We start from the raw sequence: 20163 nt of genomic DNA on the forward strand, positions 1-20163 counted from the left end.
TCACCTGTATCTGAGGGTAATCATTCCCATTCATTCCCATAAATAATCATGGTTTACACTAGCAGCATCTCTAGAGGGTTAGAGATTTTCTGGCCTAGGCAAACACACAAGAAGGGAAGAGAATATAATCCTGAAACGTTCACACACTGGGAAGTTTTTGCCCTCTTCACCTCTCTTTTCCCACTTTGAGAATCACTATATGTTTTCATAATTTTAAAAAAACCAGCTGCAGTAAACATATATCAAGAATTAACTGTTATGGTTTGAAGACAGGGGTACAGAGGCCAATAAAATATAAAGAAACATAGGCCGGGCACGGTGGCTCAAGCCTGTAATCCCAGCACTTTGGGAGGCCGAGGCGGGTGGATCATGAGGTCAAGAGATCGAGACCATCCTGGTCAACTTGGTGAAACCCTGTCTCTACTAAAAATACAAAAAAAAAAAATTAGCTGGGCATGGTGGCGCTTGCCTGTAGTCCCAGCTACTCAGGAGGCTGAGGCAGGAGAATTGCCTGAANTCCCAGCTACTCAGGAGGCTGAGGCAGGAGAATTGCCTGAACCCAGGAGGCAGAGGTTGCGGTGAGCCAAGGTTTGCCATTGCACTCCAGCCTGGGTAACATGAGTGAAACTCTGTCGCAAAAAAAAAAAAAAAAAAAAAAAAAAAAAAAAAAAAAAAAAAAAAAAAAAAATATATATATATATATATATATATATATATGAAGAAACATTTACGTCTGCAAAATGAAACAGTCACATTTTAAAATGCAGGCATAGGAAGGAACAGATTAGATGGAGAAAAACAGAGGGATGTATTTTTTCTTAATTAAAAAACTATAAAACACTGCTGAGAAGTTAAAGATTACCTGACGAAAGGATGAGATAGCCCATGTTCATGGATTAGGTCATTCAATGACATTTAAGTATTAGTTCTTTCTAAATTGATATGCATATTAAATGCAACTCCAATCAAAACCCCAACAACTTTAATAAAAATTGGAAAACTGATTGTAAAATTTATATGAAAATGCAAAGGACCTAGAATAGCAAAAATAACAAAACAAAGTTGGCGAACTCAGCCTACCTAAAATCAAGACTTGCTATAAAGTTATATAATTAAGCCACTGTTACTAGAGAAAGAATAGAATCCAGAAATAGATCATATATAGATGGCCAGTTGATTTTCAACCAAGAATCCAATTAAATTCAGTGGAGAAAGGAAAAACTTTTTAACAAATGATGCCAAACAGCTGGATATCTATATGGAAAAAGGTGAACTTCAACCTTTACCTCATTCTACACACAAAAAATTAATTTGAGGTGGATCATAAATTTAAATACAAATGGTAACACCACACAACTTTTAGACAAAAACAAGAGACTATCTTTGGCTGTAAAGGGTTAACTCAGCATACCTGTTGCTGCCCAAAGCCTGTACCTTTCAAAGGACTTGCCCTTGACTGACTCCTGGGAGATAACCTCTAAGCCTTTGGAATATTCTCCCTGATAAGAGTGTTTTTGTATATCTGGGCCTTGAGTCATACCAAATTGTTTATGCTAACAATGGGACTTATGGTAAACATCTGCTTTTGTTCACTTGGGTCCTGGGCCACACTGTTATCAGTCTGACCTCTAGGGACAGGAACTGGAGACTGAGTAGGTAAGGTGAGTCACATGGGCATTCTATGCCTACATGACTGACCCCCCAATAAAAAACCCTGGGGGACACCAAATCTTAGATGAGCATCCCTATTTAGCAACATTCTGCATGTGTTGTCATACATCTTGCTGAGAGAATTAAGCACTCCACTGGGAGAGGACAACTCAAAGCTTGTACAGGCAAACCTCAGAGGTATTGTGAGTTCTGTTCTAGACCACTGTAATAAAGCAAGTATTGCAATAGTGAATTACACAAATTTTTTGGTTTCCCAGTGAATATAAAAGTTATACTGTAGTCTATTCAGTGTGCAATGGGACTATGTCAAAAAAGGAAAAATCCTAATTAAAAAAATAGTGCCAAAAGATGCTAATGATCATCTGAGCCTTTAGTGAGTCTTAAGCTTTTTGCTGCTAGAGGGTCTTGTCTCAATGTTGATGGCTTGTGACTAATCAGGGCGGTAGTTCCTCAGTGCTGGGGTGGCTCTGGCAATTTCTTAAGACAACAATGAAGTCTGCCACACTGATCAACTCTTCCTTTAAAGAAAGGTTTCTCAATAGTATATGATGCTATTTGACAGGATTTTACCCACAGTAGAACTTCTTTCAAAATTGGAGTCAATCTTTTCAAATCCTACTGCTGGTTTATCAACCAAGCTTATGTAATATTTTAAATGCTTTGCTGGCATTTCAGCAATGTTCACAGCATACTTAGCAGGAGTAGATTCCATCTTAAGAAACGACTTTGTTTATCCACAAGAAGTAACTCTCCTCATCCATTACAGTTTTATTATGAGATTGCAGCAATTTGGCCACAACTTCAGGCTCCACTTCTAATTCTAGTTCTCTTGCTATTTCTACCCTATCTGCAGTTACTTCCTCCACTGATGTCTTTATTTTTCTTTTTTGATGGAGTCTTGCTCTGTCACCCATGCTGCAGTGCAGTGGCGCAATCTTGGCTCACTGCAACCTCTGCCTCCCAGGTTCAAGCGATTCTCCTGCCTCAGCCTTGCGAGCAGCTGGGACTACAGGTGCCCGTCACCACACCCAGGTAATTTTTGCATTTTTAGTAGAGACAAGGTTTCACCGTGTTGGCCAGGGTGGTCTTGAACTCCTGACCTCAGGTGATCCACCCGCCTTAGCCTCCCAAAGTGTTGAGACTACAGGAGTGATCCACTGTACACAGCCTAATGTCTTGAATCCCTCCAAGTCATCGATGAGGGTTGAAATCAATTTCTTCTAAATCAACTTCTTTTAAACTCTTGTTAATGTTGATATTTTGACATCCTCCTATGAATAATGAACAATCTTAATGGCATCTAGAATGGTAAATCCTTTCCAGATTTTCAATTTACTTTCCAGAACCATCAGAGGAATCAGTATCTATGGCAGCACTGGCCTTATGAAATGTATTTCTTAAATAATAAGGCTTGTGAGACAAAATTATTCCTTGATCTGTGAGCTGCAGAACAGATATTGTATTAGCAGGCATGAAAACAACATTAATCCCCTTCATTAATGCTTGGGTGCGAGCTCCTGGGTGACCAGGTTAGTGAGAAGTAGTATTTTGAAAGGAATATTTTTTTTCTTTTTTTTTTTTAATTGCATTTTAGGTTAGGAATTTTTTTTCTGAGCTGTAGGTCTCTACAGTGACACAGAGAGACAGCCTGCCTTTTGAAATGTTGAGGCCAGGCACTGACTCCTCCTCTCTAGCAGTCCTTTGCAGCATCTTCTAATAGAAGGCTGCTTCATCTACATTGAAAATCTGTTGTTCAGTGTTCCCAGCCCCCTTTATCAATTATCATAGCTACATCTTCTGGATGGATAACTTGCTACAGCCTTTGTATCAGTACTTGCTTCTTCACTTTGTACTTTAATGTTACAGATACAACTTCTTTCCCTAAATCTTCTTAATCTCTGCTAGCTTCCAACTTTTCTTCTGCAGCTTCCCTCTCTGCCTTTATAGAATTGAAGAGTTAGGGCTTTGCTCTACATTAGGCTTTGGCGTAAAGGAATGTTGTCGCTGGTCTGATTGTGTATTCTGACCACTCAAACTTTCTTCATATCATCAATAAGGCTGTTTACTTTCTTTTTTTAAAAATTTTACTTTAAGTTCTGAGGTACATGTCCAGAACGTGCAGGTTTGTTACACAGGTATATGTGTGCCATGGCTGTTTACTTTCTTATCATTCATGTGTTCCCTGGAGTAGTACTTTTAATTTCCTTCAACAACTTTTCCTTTGCTTTCACGATTTGGTTGTTTGGTGCAAGAGACCTAGCTTTTGACCCATTTCAGCTTCTGACATGCCTTTCTAGAACTCAGCTTCAGCATTTCCAGTTTTTGATATGAAGTGAGAGATGTGTAACTCTTCCTTCACTTGAACACTTAGAAGCTAGTATACGGTAATTAATTGGCCTATTATATGGTTTGAATATGTTTTCCCTCCAAATGTCATGTTGAAATGTGGTCTCCAGTGTTGATGATGGAGCCTAGTGAGAGGTGTCTGGATCACAGGAGTATATCCATCATGAGTGGCTTGGTGCCTTCCCCTTGGTGGTAAGTGAGCTCTTGCTTTGAGTTCACATGGGATCTGGTTATTTAAAAATGTGTAGGACCTGCCCCTTCTTCTCTTGCTCCGGCTCTCACCATGTGACATGCCTGCCTGCTTCCCCTTCCACCATGAGTAAAAGCTCCCTGAGTCCTCCCTAGGAGCCCAGCAGATGCTGGCACCAGGCTTGTACAGCCTGAAAAGCTGGGAGCAAATTAAACATCTTTTCTTTATAAATTACCCAGCCTTAGCTATTTCTTTATAGTAACACAAAAAAATGGCATAATACAGCCTAATTTTAATATTACTGTGTCTCAAGCAGTAGGGAGACACAAGGAAGGGGAAAAAGATGAGGAAAGAGCCAGTTGGTGGAGCAGTCAGAACACACACAATATTTATTGATTAAATTTGCTGCCTTACATGGGTGCCGTTCATGGTGCTCCAAAATGATGAGAAAATTAACGTCAAAGGTCACTAATCACAGATCATCATAACCAGTATAATAATGAATACGTATGAAATAGTGCTAGAATTACCAAAATATGACAGAGACAAAGTGAGTACATGCTACTGAAAAAACAGTGCCTACAGACTTGCCAATGCAGGGTTGCTACAAATCTTCAATATGTAAAAAATGCAATAAAACGAGGTGTGCTTGTGATAATACCCAGTTACCCAGTGCTTATAGTAATAGTAGGTTAGAATTGCCCTTGACTCCTATTTTTCTCTTACATTACACATCAAGTCCATCAGGAAATCCTGGTCAAAATACAGACAGAAACAAATCACCTTTCTCTCTCTGCACTGCTAATACCATGTTAGCATATCATGGCTAGTCCAGCTGCTCATCTCCTAACTAGTCTCTGTTTCCTCTCCTCCTTAGAGACTACTTTCCATTCAGCAGCCAGAATGATTTAAGTCAGCTCATATCATTCCACCACTCAGAGACCTTCAATGAATTCCCCAAAATCTTAGGATAAAATTCTAATCCTTTTCAATGGCCTGTAAGGCAAGCCCTACATGATCTAGCCTCCTGCTATTCCTCCAACCTCATTTACTGTCAATCTTATTTGCTACCACCCTTGCCTGTTGTTCACTGGGCTCCAGCCATACTGGCCTGATTACTATTCCTCAAGCACAGAATCATTTTTCCACTTCAGAAGCCTTGCACTTGCATTTCCCTATACCAGGGAATGTTCTTCCCCAAGAACCATGTGGTACACTCACTTCAGTCTCTGTTCAAATAGCATCTTTTCGGAGAAACTCACTTTGACTACTCTATCTAAAATAATGAACTCTTTTACTCTGTCTCTTTGCTTTGTTATTGGTTTTGTGTTTTTCATAGCAATTCTCACTTCCTGCTGTTATTTTTAGCTTTAAGACATTATTGTTGGGTATTCTGATTGTTTCTTGCATTAAAATGTGAACTCAATGTTTGTCTTGTTGGCAGTAAATGAAAGAATTGCAAACAGGAAACAAACATTTACAAGGCAGTTCAAATCCACAATTAGTCAAAGAAATGAAAATTGAAGCAACAAAAAGTAAAATTTTTTAACTTTCCTATTAGGAAATTAATTCTTAATGAGCAAGCACTGGCAAAAGTGCTTGGATTCCCTTAGTCATCAGTGAGGAAGTATGAATGGAAACAAGCTTGATAATCTTACCAAAGATTTCTTCCACATCTACACATAGCCCTTATAACCCATATTATTCCCTGGAAATTTGTTCATCATGATCCACTCTTTTATCTGTGGTTAAAAAAACCACTGTAGCTGTGCAACCATTGATAAAATTCCTGTTTAGCTATTTAAGGCCTAAGATGCTTTCACCAGGCTTGGCTCTTTAGCCATAATTGGCTTTGCTACTATTTTCTTGGCTGTTTGGAGGCTACTAAAGAATTGGTGCATTGAGGCTGTCAAGAAAAAGGGGAAGTAATGATAATTTAGAGGGAAAATATAAACTTATGGGAAACCCCCCCAGAAGCAAATAGGAAGTAAAGGTTAGATAAGACAGGCACACACCTGGAAAGCAGGGGGCTAATACCTGCTACATTTATGGCAATGGGCTTTTATTTGTGTTGCATATCCAAATAAGGAAAGAGGATGCAAAGATGACATGTGATTTCATGGATAAGAATATCTCTAAAAATCAAGAAGCCTGATTTCTCTTCTCTGCTTCACCATGGATTGCTATAATTAAGTCTTTAAAAGCAACTGCCTAGGTATTTTAGTGATAGATTTTCCATTACATGTACGGATAATATTCACTGTGCTCTGATTTAACTTAGTTGCACATTTCTTTTTAAAAATGGGAATTGACATTTTCCTATTCATTCAAAAAGCTTGAAACGACAATTTAACACTAAAGTCTTATTCCAATTTTGTCCTTAAATAACCAGAAATTGCTGCTATTAAAAAAGTACATTTAAATTGTGACCAGCCTTCACAAAGACCCATCTAAGTTATTTAAGAATCTGTGACTACTGAAATGCTCAATTGAATAGTCACAGAACAGAATTTCATATTTTTTTAAAGTCTGCAATCTCCTATATTAAGAGTAGAATCTTGTGTCTTCTTTATTCCAGAACATTCATAGATTTTCTGTTTTGAAAATGACACAACACAATTTTTCAAAATGTGTAATTCTCTCCTATGAAGAGGTGATGAAATAAATGGGAGCTGAGCTGTCAGTACTGCCTCAAGAGTATGTCACGTTATCAAGTGATGCCTTTCCACAGCTATAGGTCTTTTAACTTGCTTAAGCAATTTCATACAACCAAAATTAGGTATTTCATTTGATTAAATTAGGCCTTAACAGAGGTGGAAGAAACCAAGCTTAGTTCTTTGATCTCTCACTCCGGTAGATCAGAAATAACATTTTCTGTGCGAACTATTCCAGCTTTCCTCTGTCCCCGACAGAGCTTAACTAATTGATATTAATGATGAAAGATTTCAGAATTATAATCTGGGAGGGTCCTCTGTAGAAGGCTGCTAGTCAGGAACCCTGCCTGACATATAAGAGGAAGCCAGGATATAGGGAAAGAAGATTCTAATAAGGAGGGTTTCCTGGGCATTTAAGATGTATCCACATTCCTCAGCAGGATTCCACGTGTCTATGGAGTAAGGGCAACTATTCTTACCCCAAGAGAGCCTAGTGGCTAATAATTCCCCATCTCTACCAGGGATCAGGATCTGCCTCAGCTTAGGAGTGCTCCTCTCAGGGCCCGGCCTAAGCACAATGTCCCGGAAAAGTACAGTTGCCCAGGGTGCACAAAGATTCTTCCAATGACTATAATCTCACACTACAATCTGAGTTCTGTGAGAACAGGCACCACATCTTTTTCGTGCTGTTTTCTCAATACCTGGCACAGAGAAGAAATTAAAGTATTTGTGAAATGTATGAATACTTGTTAGCTTCAATTGTGGAGTAACCCATATGCCTAAGGGTGGTATCTCACAGAAGTCTAACCATCCTTGATGTCAGGGTGTGGGTCTTAGAATTACCATATTCCCAGGGCCTAGCACAGTGTCTGGCACTATGTATAGTATTCAATAAATATTTAGTTTAATGATTGAATACGTGCTGCTTTGAAACCTAAAACACATTACAAGATTCTCCTAGACAACTCCATTTTATATGGTCAGTAAGATTTTTTAAATGCTTTATTCTATTTACTTACATAATGACTGTATTTTTTTCAGATGTTTTATTGCTAAATTATAGTAAAGAAATAATATGCTAATAATGTTCTCCACGCCATGAAGCCAAGGAGTTCATGGTTATCAGTACTAGTAATTTGTTGATCAGAATTTCAAAGGACACTGATGGCTATATAAATGCAATTTTATGATTTTTTTGTGTTCAAATCACTAAGCATTTGTGCTATAAAATAATCTATATCTAAGGGGCTTTCTTTTATATTAAAGAGAGCTGTTAGTTCTTAACCAATTTAGGTAAAATAGTAACACTATCACCTATCTAGTCAGAGTAAATACATATTTTTCTTTTTTTAAAAACAAAACTTAGGTATAATTTACATATAATATACAGACCTTAAATGTTCAGTCTGATGAATTTTGACACTTGTGTATACTGTATAACCACTATCCCAAATAATATACCTGGAATGAACATTTCTATTACTCCCAAGTTCCCTCATGTCCCTTTATAGTCAATTCCAAACCCTCATCCTGAGGTAGCTACTTTCTGATTTATATCACCACAAACTAGTTGCCTGTTCCTGAGCTTCATATATGTGGAACTATACAATATGCACTTTTTTCTGACTAGGATTTTTTTGTTCAGCATGTTTATGAGATACATATATGTTATTGCATATATCAATATACTTAACCCTTGAACAACACAGGTTTGAACTGCGTGGGTGCACTTCCATGTGGATTTCTTTCAACCAAACCCAGAGAGAGGAATGTGAAATTCATGTATACAGAAGGCTGACTTTTCGTATATGCAGGTTCCTATATGAGAGAGCTGACTATGGGACTTGAGTATGCATGGATTTGGGTATATGCAAGTGGTTCTGGAACCAATTTCCCCAGGGACAACTCTAGTTCATTCCTTTATAGCTCAGTAGTATTCCTTTATTTGAATGTACCACAATTTGTTTATCTGGTCTCTTATTGACGGAGATTTGGGGTATCATGAATGAGGTTGCTGTGAACATTCTGTTTTGATGTTGTTTGTTGTTGCTTTTGGATATGTATTTTTGTTTCCCTCTTGGCCTAAGAGGGAAATAATTTCTAAGTGTTTATCCAGGATAAACACTTAGAAATTCAACTGCTATATTATAGGATAGATATATATTTAACTTCACAAGAAATTACCAAAGTATTTTACAAAGTAATTATATCTTTTTCTACTCACATCAGGAATATATGAGGGTTCTAACTGCTCTACATCCTTGCCGACATTTTGCTACTGTCAATTTTTTATTTTTTTTAATCCATTACAGTTGGTGTGAAATGTTATCTCATTGTGGTTTAATTTGCATTTTCCTGATGACTAATGTTAAACATCTTTTCATAGCATATTGATGATTTTTATATCTTCTTTCATGAAGTTCAAGTATTTTGCCTATGTTGTATTTTTCCTGACATATACAAATTCTTTACATATTTGGGATATATGTATTAAAAATATTACTCTCAAGTATGTGACCTGCCTGTTCTTTTTCTTAATGGCATATTTTGATGAACAAAAAAACCCCTTAATTTTAAGTTCAATTTATCTATCTTTTCTAGTGCTTTTTGTTTTCTGTATAAGAAATCTTTGCCTACCCTTTGTCTTTATGGTGGGGGGTTCCCAAGACTACCAATTCGGTTTGATGATTTACTAGAAGAAGCTGTTACACTAATTCCAGATTGAGGCCAAGAAAGGAAAAAGGTTGGAGTCAAAGAGAAGCAAGTTTGGTATTTATTGTGGGAAATACTGTGGGAATAAAAGGCATGTGAGTGTGGAGGTAGAATCAACAGTTCTGTTTGGAAAATACTAAATTTAAGATACATATGGGACACCCAAGAGGAAATATTAGTAAGTAGCAAGGGATGGGTAAAACTGAAGACACAAATTAAGGACCCTTCAGCCACAGATGATGGTCTGTATGGCCATGAACTGAATTGAAATCCTCAAAAGAATGAGTATAGAGAAGAAAAGAAGCATGGATTTGGGCTGTTCCAATATTTGGAGGAAGAAGAGAAGGATTCAGCAGAACATGGCAAGAGATGGAATGGCCACTGAGATAGGATCTTATGTTTCTCATTGAACTGCCTAAGTTCTTCATAGATTAAAGACATTATACTTTGTCAGTTACATTCACTACAAGTATTTTCCTAATTTTTGATTTGTCTTTTGATTCAGTTTATTTCTGACATATTTACTTTAAAATATATGTTGTGTAGTAAAATCCATTAGTTGTTCTTTTGTGATTTTCTCCGTTACTTTTAAGGTTAAAGAGTCTTCACACAATTATTTGTTAATTAAAAATTTAAAAATAAGATTTAAAAGTCTTCAAGTGACTACTGGTCAGATAAGCACTTGCATTTTTATTTTTATGTTTGCTTGTTTCAGTGCACTTTGGAATTTATTTTTGTGTGTGGTTGGTAACTTTTAAATATTTGCCAATTTTCCCAGCACCATCTATTAACTATCTCCTTGCTCATTGAGTTGTAACATCTTCTGCCTCACATATTACATTTTATTTAGTTCAGCTTCAATTTTAAGCTTTGTGATTGCAAAAGGATGACGAAAAGTCTTCCTTCCAATTATCAAGAGATACTTTGCACAAGAATCTTAATGTGTTTAAAAGGAAATATGTAAAACAAAACCAACATTTTACAGAAGAAAAATGTAGGGAGACAAGGCTAAAGAGAAGAAAGTCACGAAGGAGAGAAAAGAATGGGTGCAATACATTTCCTGTGGTGGAGAAAAAGGTGTTGAAACTATTTCAAAATATTCATATAACAAATATGTGTTGAGTGCCTTCTCTATACCAGACATTGTCCTAGGTGCCATGAAGTGGTGAATAAGACAAAATGCTTGCCCTCAGGGGCTTAGATTTGAGTGGAGAAGAGGGGAGACAGGTTATAAATACACAAATGAATTATATAACTTCAGCTCATGATGATGAGATAGAGTGAATAGGGGAGGTGAAGACAGGCAGGAGGTTAAGAATGGCCTCTCTGAGATGGCATTTAGGCTGAGCTTTAAATCATGAAGAGGATGATTTAAATCAGGAAGATGAGGGTGGGAGAAGTGCTTTAGCAGGAAAGAGGAGCAAAGGCCCTAAGCAAGAGCAAGAAACAGAGAAGGCTGATGTGGCTGTAGCATGAGAGTGAAGAGAAGAGAGTAGAAGGAAATAAGGTCAAAGAGATAGGAAAGGGCTTCAGGAAGAAGACTGGATTGCCAGTGGCAATAGGAAGCCTTTGGAGGTGTTTATGTGGAGGGATGCTACAATTGTTATAAACTGAGATTTACTTGACTGTTGTGTAAAAAATAATCTTGTGGATGTTGGGAGGGAGGGGAAGACAAAGAATTCCAGCTGGAAAGGTCTTGTATAAAGAAGGAAACAAATATACCTTGTTCTTTTAAACATAACAAAACTAAATATTTGACATAATGAGAAAAAATGACTAGAGTGTAAGATTACTGAAGGCAGGGGTTTTGGTCTGGGTTGTTTACTGGGCATTTCCTGTGTTTAAAATAATCAATCTGGCAGTCAATAAAAATGTGTTGAATGATCATGTGACTATAGGGAAGAGATTTTTATTTGTGTAACAAGACTCAGATAAAATGAACAAATAGAAAAGAGCTTCAGACAAGTCTCATGGGCTACAGAACTGGTCTCATAATTGTAGGGTACATCAATGTATGTGGCAAACAGATTTCAATCAGAGTTGGGTAACTTTATAACAACATTACACTAAGACAAGGTTCAAATTTCAAGTTTAAATTTAGCCATTTTGTTGTAAACTTCTTCTCATCCCTTAGACTATGAGTTCCTATGCAGCAGGATTTATAACTTATTTTTAACTCTCCAGTAACAGCAGAACACATTGTGTATATGTATTCCATAAATGTATATTTAGGCTGTTGGAATTCTACTGAAGAAAAGCTAACGCATAGGCAAAATGCTTGAGGAAGAAAATTCGGACAACTTGGCAGCATTTATCATTACTAACATTTTAGTCTTCCAGAGTAAACTTTGAAATTACATTCTAATTTGAAATGATTCTGGTATGACAAGTTAACTCTTGAGACATCTCAATATGGTATTATAAAAGAACAAAACTGTTCATCAACCCTTTATGCCAATGTTAATTTCTTTAAAAAGTAGGATTTTAATGTTTTTTATTCCTACAGTGACCCTTAAAATTTCTATGTATGCAATCACAAATGTACACACAAGATGCATTTATAAGCTTATTGTGTAGTTCTAAAGACAGCTGGGAAACACATTTTTAATTTTGTTACTGAAATAATTTAAAAATATATTATAAAACTGCCTCTTTTCAATCAACAGCAAAAATCTAGAAGGAGATTATACAAGTAGGCACAGTTTATTCAAGTTTATTCGTGTTAGAAAAATGAAGTTGCCTAACTTCAAACTGTAACAAGTAAATAAGTACTCTTATATTTATTTTTCATCTAACCATTGACACCAATATGTAGCATTTTCTTATGCCTTTAAAATAACTTGTTAAATAAATGTTTATTTAACAAAGATTCCTCATGTACATTAGCCATTGATATGCTAAAATCTGGAAAACTGTTTTCAGCAATGTGTGAAATTTCTTGATGATCTCTGAGACTACCTTTGTGATTGATAACTATCATCAGAGAAAGGGGACTTACCGGCTTTTATTCATGAGGTCGGCTCCTCGTGCTTTGTAGTAATCTAAATTTGGATGGAACTGATAAGTCACTGGTCTTGGATTTCTCTAAAAAAAAAGAATACATTTAAAAAAAGCTAGTTAAACTATCCATTAACATATAAGAGGACAGAAATGATCATTTTAATATTCCTTCAGAAAAGAATATGTATAATAATAAAGTTTAATAATTAGCGTGCTTGGGTTTTGCTTTTATTAAATTATTCCTTAGTTCTGATTTAACACAAAAATTACTTTTTCCTCTCTCATAGTTAACACAGATTTATCATTAGATTTCTGATGACTTCAAAATAAAACTTTCAAATATAACTTTCCTAAAATATGAACAAAATGATAACAAAAGCTAAAAACTATATGAGATGTAACACAAGCAGAAACTATGCTAAGGGACCCAGAGACACAAGGTGTCAAGACAAATGCCTTTTGGAGGAAGAGTAAATCATTAGTTTTTTATGAGCGGAATGCTAAATATGTCCACTAGATGGCACACTGAGACTTTCTTCTTCCAAATGAGTTATTTCAGAATTCAGCAATTCTTTTAAAGTTAGCAATTTCTATGTCATCTATCCTTATTTATGAGTTTAATAAGTGCCCAAAATATGCCAGGTAGTAGATATATTACCAGGATAACCAATACAATACAAAAGCAAATTGACCGATGCACATTTTCATAAAAGCAGCAAAAACACTGCCCTTTCTAGGATGCAACATTATTTATAAACATCGCAGAAATGTCCTTGAATCATTAGGTCCAGTGTGTCTGTTTAAATGTGTTGCTATTATTTAAACACATCTATTATTTAAATGTATCAAGTCCCTCACAGGCAAGTAAAAATTAGACAAACATACTTCTGCTTTATAAAAACTAATCATGTTTACACCATAATTTAAATAAATGCCATAATCTCTAAAACATTAAATTACATATATTTGCCATAAAAAGTTTTTAAAACATTATAAATAAATGTGTTCTAATGTCTACCTGGGCATATAATTAAAGTTAGAAATTAGGTTTTTGAACCAAGGCATGCACTTCCTTTGAGATACATAACTGGGCATGGAAAAGCTGCATATTATCTTAATAGAAAATTACCAATATGCTTAGATATCAATCCTTGGAGACATAATTCCAAGGCATTGATACACTTGCATGCAGGCACGGGGGAGTTAGGGGGGGATATAATTGCTAAGGTTAAATAGTTTGAAATTCATCAAGCTAACAAGCCGCATTTAATGGCCATGATGGACCTTTTCTTTTTCTGCTGAAAGAGAATATTTACACAGCTCAACCCTTTCATATCTCTTCCAAGCCAGCCCTAATCATCTCACAAAAATGACAATCCCTTGATTTAGCTCCAGCTACTACTCCACTGGTTTGGTATTCAACACAGTTCTACAATAATCAAATCTGAATTGCCTTGATGAAGATAACTGATGCTTCCATGACTACCATACTATTAAGTCTAACAGTGCAACTTTTCTCTCTCTAGGAATTACATAGGTTTTCTCATGGTAGCTGATGACAACCTGGACCCAAGTATAATGGGAAAATAAAATAGAGGTTAAAGCCACTGGCAGATTGACAGTGCATTCATGACATATTTTAAAAATTAACTTTCGCAGGACTATCGCTCATGACTAATTTTGTTCTTTATTCTCAGTACCTGGAAATACATTTTGTTTTCACTAATAAAAAAGATATTTTTTCTCTGACTTCCAACAAACTAATAAAGGATTATGTTACTTTTTCCAGAAAATAATGAAAGAAGGGATCACATGGAGCAATTACTTGAAACATCTTCATAAAGAAATGACAAGCAATTCAAGACACGAAGTGCTGATCTATCTAAGCACTTAAAGCCATTATTAGGAATAATGATCTAACTTGAACATATAAATGAGGCTCAAGTATTGCTTTCACTGAGGTCTATTTAAATTCCTAGGAGGCTTACTGGTATCAAAGGGAGAGGTAGTTTAAAGTACCACTGTACTGGAAACAAAAAAAAGAATCAAAAGATGATGTTGAAAAACAGCATTTGAAATGTTAATAAAATCAGAGGTTACAGTTGAAAGTTATTCTTTTCTGTTGGGGAGATAGTGATGTTTCTAAAATATAAATATATAGACATATAGATTCATCTAGACCAGCACTGTCCAACAGGTCATAAACATAAATGTCATCTATAATTTAAAGTTTTCTAGAAGCCAAATTTAAAAAAGAAAAGAAAAAGGAAACAAATTAAACTAAATGTTATATTTTATCTAATTCAGTAGATCAAAAATATTACGAGTTTAACATGTAATCAACATATACAATTATTCATGGGATACTTCACCTTGTTTCTTTTGTACAAAGTCTTTGAAATCCAGTGTGTATTTTACACTTACGACACATTTCAATTTGGACTAGCCAAACTTCAAGTGTGACTGTACTGGACAGCATAAAGCAAAACATCTGAAATGCCTGTACACCACTGCATGGCTAAAAAAATCAACATCTAGACATGAACAGTAAAAAGGATGCCAATACTTTTCTACGTTGAGATTCAGTAAGTACAGTTCTTCAATTTACCTATAATTCTCTTTCAATTAAGTTAATTTTACCTTTATTCAACAAGGTTTTATAAGGTTAAGGAATTTTGGAATACCATTTCACAGAAACAACCACCAAAGAAAAACCAAATTAAAACTAGGTAACAGGTTCAAATCATTGTTAAAAATACATATATAAATGTACATATAAAGGTAAATGGACCGATAACTCGGACTTCGTACCAAAATGCTATCAATGGTTTCCTAGGGGGACAAGATTAAATAAGTGGAATTTTCCCTTTATGCCACTGAAACATTCTAAAATAAATACTTGTTCCTCTTCTTTTTTTTTTTTTTTTTTTGCGACAGGGTCTCATTTTGTTGCCCAGGCTGGAGCACATGGTGCTATCTTGCCTCATTGCAGCCCTGACATCCCAGGCTCAGGTGATCCTCCCACCTCAGTCTCCTAGTAGTTGGGACTACACACATGCACCAACATGCCCAGCTAATTTTTATATTGTTTTGTAGAGATGCAGTTTTGTCATGTTGCCCAGGCTGGTCTCGAACTCCTGGGATCAAGTGGTCCACCCACCTAAGCCTTCCAAAGTGTTGGTATTACAAGTGTGAGACACCTTGCTTGGACAATATTTGCTCTTCTTAAAGGAGTTTTTTATTTTTTCCAAATAAAACTTTAAAAAAATATGATGATTTCTAATCTTTAAAGTTCTGGAATCTCCTCTAAAATATAAAGCTACTAGAATTCTATACATGTAAAACTCTGTATGTAAGAAGGCCCAGACCCCATGAAAACTGTGATTTCTCACTGTGCAGAACATGTTATCTCAACACTTTAATATTATGTCTTCATCTGTATTAGAACAATTAGCAATTATAGTCATGTGTTGCTTAATGATGGGGGTACGTTCTGAGAAATGTGTCATTAGGTGATTTTATCATTGTGTGAGCATCACAGAATGTATTTTACAAAATCCTAGACGGTATAGCTTACTACACTCCTAGGCTATATGATATAGCTCACTGATCCCAGGCTACAAACCTGTACAGCATGTTACTGTACTGAACACAGTAGAAAAGTACACCACAATGGTATTTGTGTATTTAAACAGAAAAGGTACAGTAAAAACATGGTATTATAATCTTATGGAACCACTATCATATGTGTGGTCTGTTCTTGACCCAAACGTCATTATGCAGTGCATGACTGTATTTTAAACTCATTTTCACACAGTCAGGACTTCAACTATCATGAGCATTTTCCAAAACAATGTATTTTTTTAAATGCGTCTTTTAGTGAATTTTCGTTTGGAAGAAAGATAGCAAAATGGTAATCATATCTTAACTCATATTATTCTGTGTACAGAGGATACCAATCACGTTCCATGTCCTGGGAAGTTTACATTAAGATGCAGTCTGGGTGAATGGTTCATGCCTGTAATCCCAGAACTTTGGGAGGCCGAGGTAGGAGGATTGCTTGAGGCCAGGAGTTTGAGATCAGCCTGGGCAAAACAGCAAGACCGCAATCTCAACAAAAATAAAAAAAATTAGCTGGGCATGGTGGTGTATGCTACTGAGGCAGGAGGATCACTTGAGTGCAGTTTGAGGCAGCAGTGAGCTATGATCACACCACTGCATTCCAACCTGGGCTACAGCAAGATCCTATCTCTTAAAAAGTAAGATGGCTGGGTGTGGTTGCACACGCCTGTAGTCCCGGCTACTTGAGAGGCTGAGGGAGGACAGCTTGAGCCTGGGAGGCAGAGGTTGCAATGAGCTGAGATTGTGTTACTGCACTCCAGCCTGTATGACAGAATGAAACCCTCTCACACAAAAAAAAAAAAAAAAAAAAAAGAAACAAAAGAAAAGAAAAGTGCAGATATCACAAATTCAGTCCACCCTGGGTGTACCATGCCTTTCCAAGGCCAACCACAGCCAGGATGGGCCTGAAATAAGTCTTTCACAAGATTTCAGTTCATTACCTCCCAAGTATCACTCAGCTCTTCTCTGTGAACGTTGATGAAGCTCTATTTAAAGCTTTTTCTTCAGCATTTTATATTATAGCAAGATAAGAGGAGTGCTGAATATCTTACCCATGGCATGGACAAGATTAATTTTGGGGAGTATCTTAAAGTCTTATGGACAAAGTAACTTACAGAAGCAGAATCAACAGTGGTAGATGCAAGTGTTCTAGAAAAAACTATATGAAAAAAAATCAAAACTAAACAAAACCCATGCTATGCTTCTGACTTTCCAAAATGCTTTTGTTAATTTAGCATGATCACAAAATCAACCTACAATAATGCTTAAATAACAGCATTCAATATAAGATACAAAAACTGAAATCAATCTAACTCTGAGTTATTTAAATTTTTTCACTTCTAAAGTATATATTGTATGATAGTAGACTGTTCCTTAAGGTATTTTCAGGTAAAACAACCACTCTGTCCAAGAATGAGTATGACTTTGGATGGTGAACAACTACCCTTGGCCACACTCTGTACTCTGTAATGGAAGTCTGTAGATCGGGAAACCTACCTCCTCTGCCACCCTCACCCCTATGGCAACATTTTAATATTTTAAGTTCAAACTCATTTTGTTATGATAGTATAAAAATATTAAATGCTAAATCTCACTAAGCCTAATGAAATACTAGATGCTACAAGAAATACACATAAGATGGTACAGGGGAGAAATGCCAGATATAGGTCACGGGGGGATGGATGCGGCAAACCACCTTGCCATGTATGTACCTATGCAACAATCCTGCAATATCTGCACATGTACCCCAGAACCTAAAGTACAATTAAAAAAAAAAGATTGTACATATTTTCGTGTACTGAGCCTGGTGATATCAAACTTATCCAACAAAGGTAATTACAAATCGTACTTTCTGGACTGATCCCCTAACTCCTGATCCTTACTCCAAGGTGGTATCTCCATTTGAAGCATCAAATAGAGACTACAGAAGGAAGAGTCTCATCTTGCTTTGAACAGCACAGTATATTTCAAAGAAATGGCCACTCATAAATATTGGCAGAACTGAAAAGAGCAAAAGAACATCAATTCCGGTGACACCTGTCCTATTTTATTAAAGTGCCAGTAGGAGTTAATGTAGAGGTGAAGTTATATGTTGCAAACAAAAGCTCTAGGGTAAATGTAATGGCACTCATCTGCTCTAGAGTCAGGCACAGAGTGACTGATAGGTGATGCAAGGGATCAGGAGGGTTGTACTCAGATTCCTGCTCCATCCATTACCAGTGGAGCAACTGTAAGGAGTTAGTTACATTCCTAACTCTAGTTTACACATCTGTAAAACTGCCGTAAGAATTAATTGACAGAATGAGAACTAAGTTCCCAGCACAGTACCGGGCATTTGATAAGAACTCAATGAAATGGAAGCCATGATTATCTTCTGATACCACTGAGCACTGAAAGACATGAATCAGAGGGCAGGTATGACAGTTTGATGACCTAAAATTCATGATAACAAACAGGTGGAAAAAGTGATGTTTCATACTTCAAATAATTATACATGAATTTAGGATAGATTTTGACAAACACAATATTTTTAAAAGTAAAAACACATAGAAAAACATATGAATGCTGGATCTCATGTGATGAGAAAGGCTCTCTTATTTCTTAGAATAGGAACATATAGGTTTATTCATATAAAAAAGGTATAAAATCATACTATTAATGCAGCACTTGTTTGCTAGCATATCAGATAACAAAGTGATTTCCTGCAATATGTCCAAGTTATTATCATTTTTATAATTCATTGGTCACAATTTTTATATTAAACTGACAAAGTTCCTATAGTACTTAACAGAAAAAAAATATTTACAGTATAATGTATGTTTGGCATGAAGAAAAGAAAATATTTGACAAATGAAGAATTGCTTAGTTTTCTTTCCCCTAATATCTTGCTACCAACCCTTAATTTTTATAGCATGCTAGATTAGAAAAGGGGAAAAATAAAGCTCAGAAGCAGAAACAGCACTGTAAAAATATGTCGAATGTTCTTCTTTGATGAAAAATGAGACCCTTATTTTAGTGAATATGTTATTGCTTCAATGCTGGGGGAAAAGCAACCGTCATTAGAAAAACGAATTGCTCAGCTGTTTATAAGCAAAAAGCTCTGGGGGAATTTCTCAGGACCCCAAGGGCAAAGCATTACAGGGTTATGCAAACATATGTTGCAGGTGTTTTAGGGGAGACAGGTGGGCAAACCTCAGCCATGGAAGAGGAGTTAGTTTAATACGCTGTAACTGAAATGAGATAACCTAAATGCATCCAAGTACAGAGATGCCAGGGCATGAGTGAACTGGAGCTGCAGAGCAAAAACTCTCCCTAAAATAATTATCCTGTTAGTGCCAAGCAAACAGAATTTTTCTCTTCTTGTAGTTTTATAGAAAACAAACACTGCCAATTACTTTTTTATTTTTTTAACTAAAGGTATTTTAAACCTGGAACAAAGAACAGCCTGAAATAGTGATAATTATCCAAAAAAGATAAGGATGAAGTATTGTTGCCTTTATTTAAACAAATATTCCTAAGGAGACAGTTCATTGTAATATTCCCTCTCTGGTTCACTAGGCAACATTAGATTTATCATAATTCTCCTAAAGCCTAAGATACTTCTATATTAAAATGCTAATTTTGTCTTTTCTTTTGCCTGTAATTAAAGATGGAAAAATCTGTGGTCTGAAATTCACTGATTGCTAGAGGGTTCACAAAGGTCTCACCATTTCTGTCCCTTATTGCCACTTACTGCCCTTTTCATTAAATATAGATACAGTAACACAGGGAATCAAAAAGGCAGACATTATAATCCTACATGCTCACGAAATTCTTCCCTTTAAAACATACATGCACAGTACTGTATCAATAAGTGGTATTGTCTGAATAGTATCTAAATATTATCAAACCTAGACTTTGTATCTTATTTCCCATTCTTCATTCACCCGAGAGTTGATTTTCTTCTTATATTACTTGTGACTGAGGACA

At 36.0% G+C, this 20163-nt stretch overlaps 1 protein-coding gene across 10 annotated transcripts in view; it reads right to left on the reverse strand.

Moving 5' to 3' along the window:
* Positions 1 to 20163, reverse strand: part of TBC1D5 (TBC1 domain family member 5) — a 553318-nt gene that overhangs the window by 81420 nt on the left and 451735 nt on the right. For all 10 annotated transcript variants that reach the window (XM_037736376.1, XM_017522211.2, XM_037736379.1 and 7 more), the window contains one exon: positions 12572 to 12657. In XM_037736376.1, coding sequence (XP_037592304.1) covers positions 12572 to 12657 — 86 coding nt within the window. The remainder of the gene's footprint in view (positions 1 to 12571; positions 12658 to 20163) is intronic.

This window comes from Cebus imitator, unplaced genomic scaffold (genome assembly GCF_001604975.1).
Source record: "Cebus imitator isolate Cc_AM_T3 unplaced genomic scaffold, Cebus_imitator-1.0 Scaffold24, whole genome shotgun sequence".
In the NCBI taxonomy this organism is placed as follows: Eukaryota; Metazoa; Chordata; class Mammalia; order Primates; family Cebidae; genus Cebus; species Cebus imitator.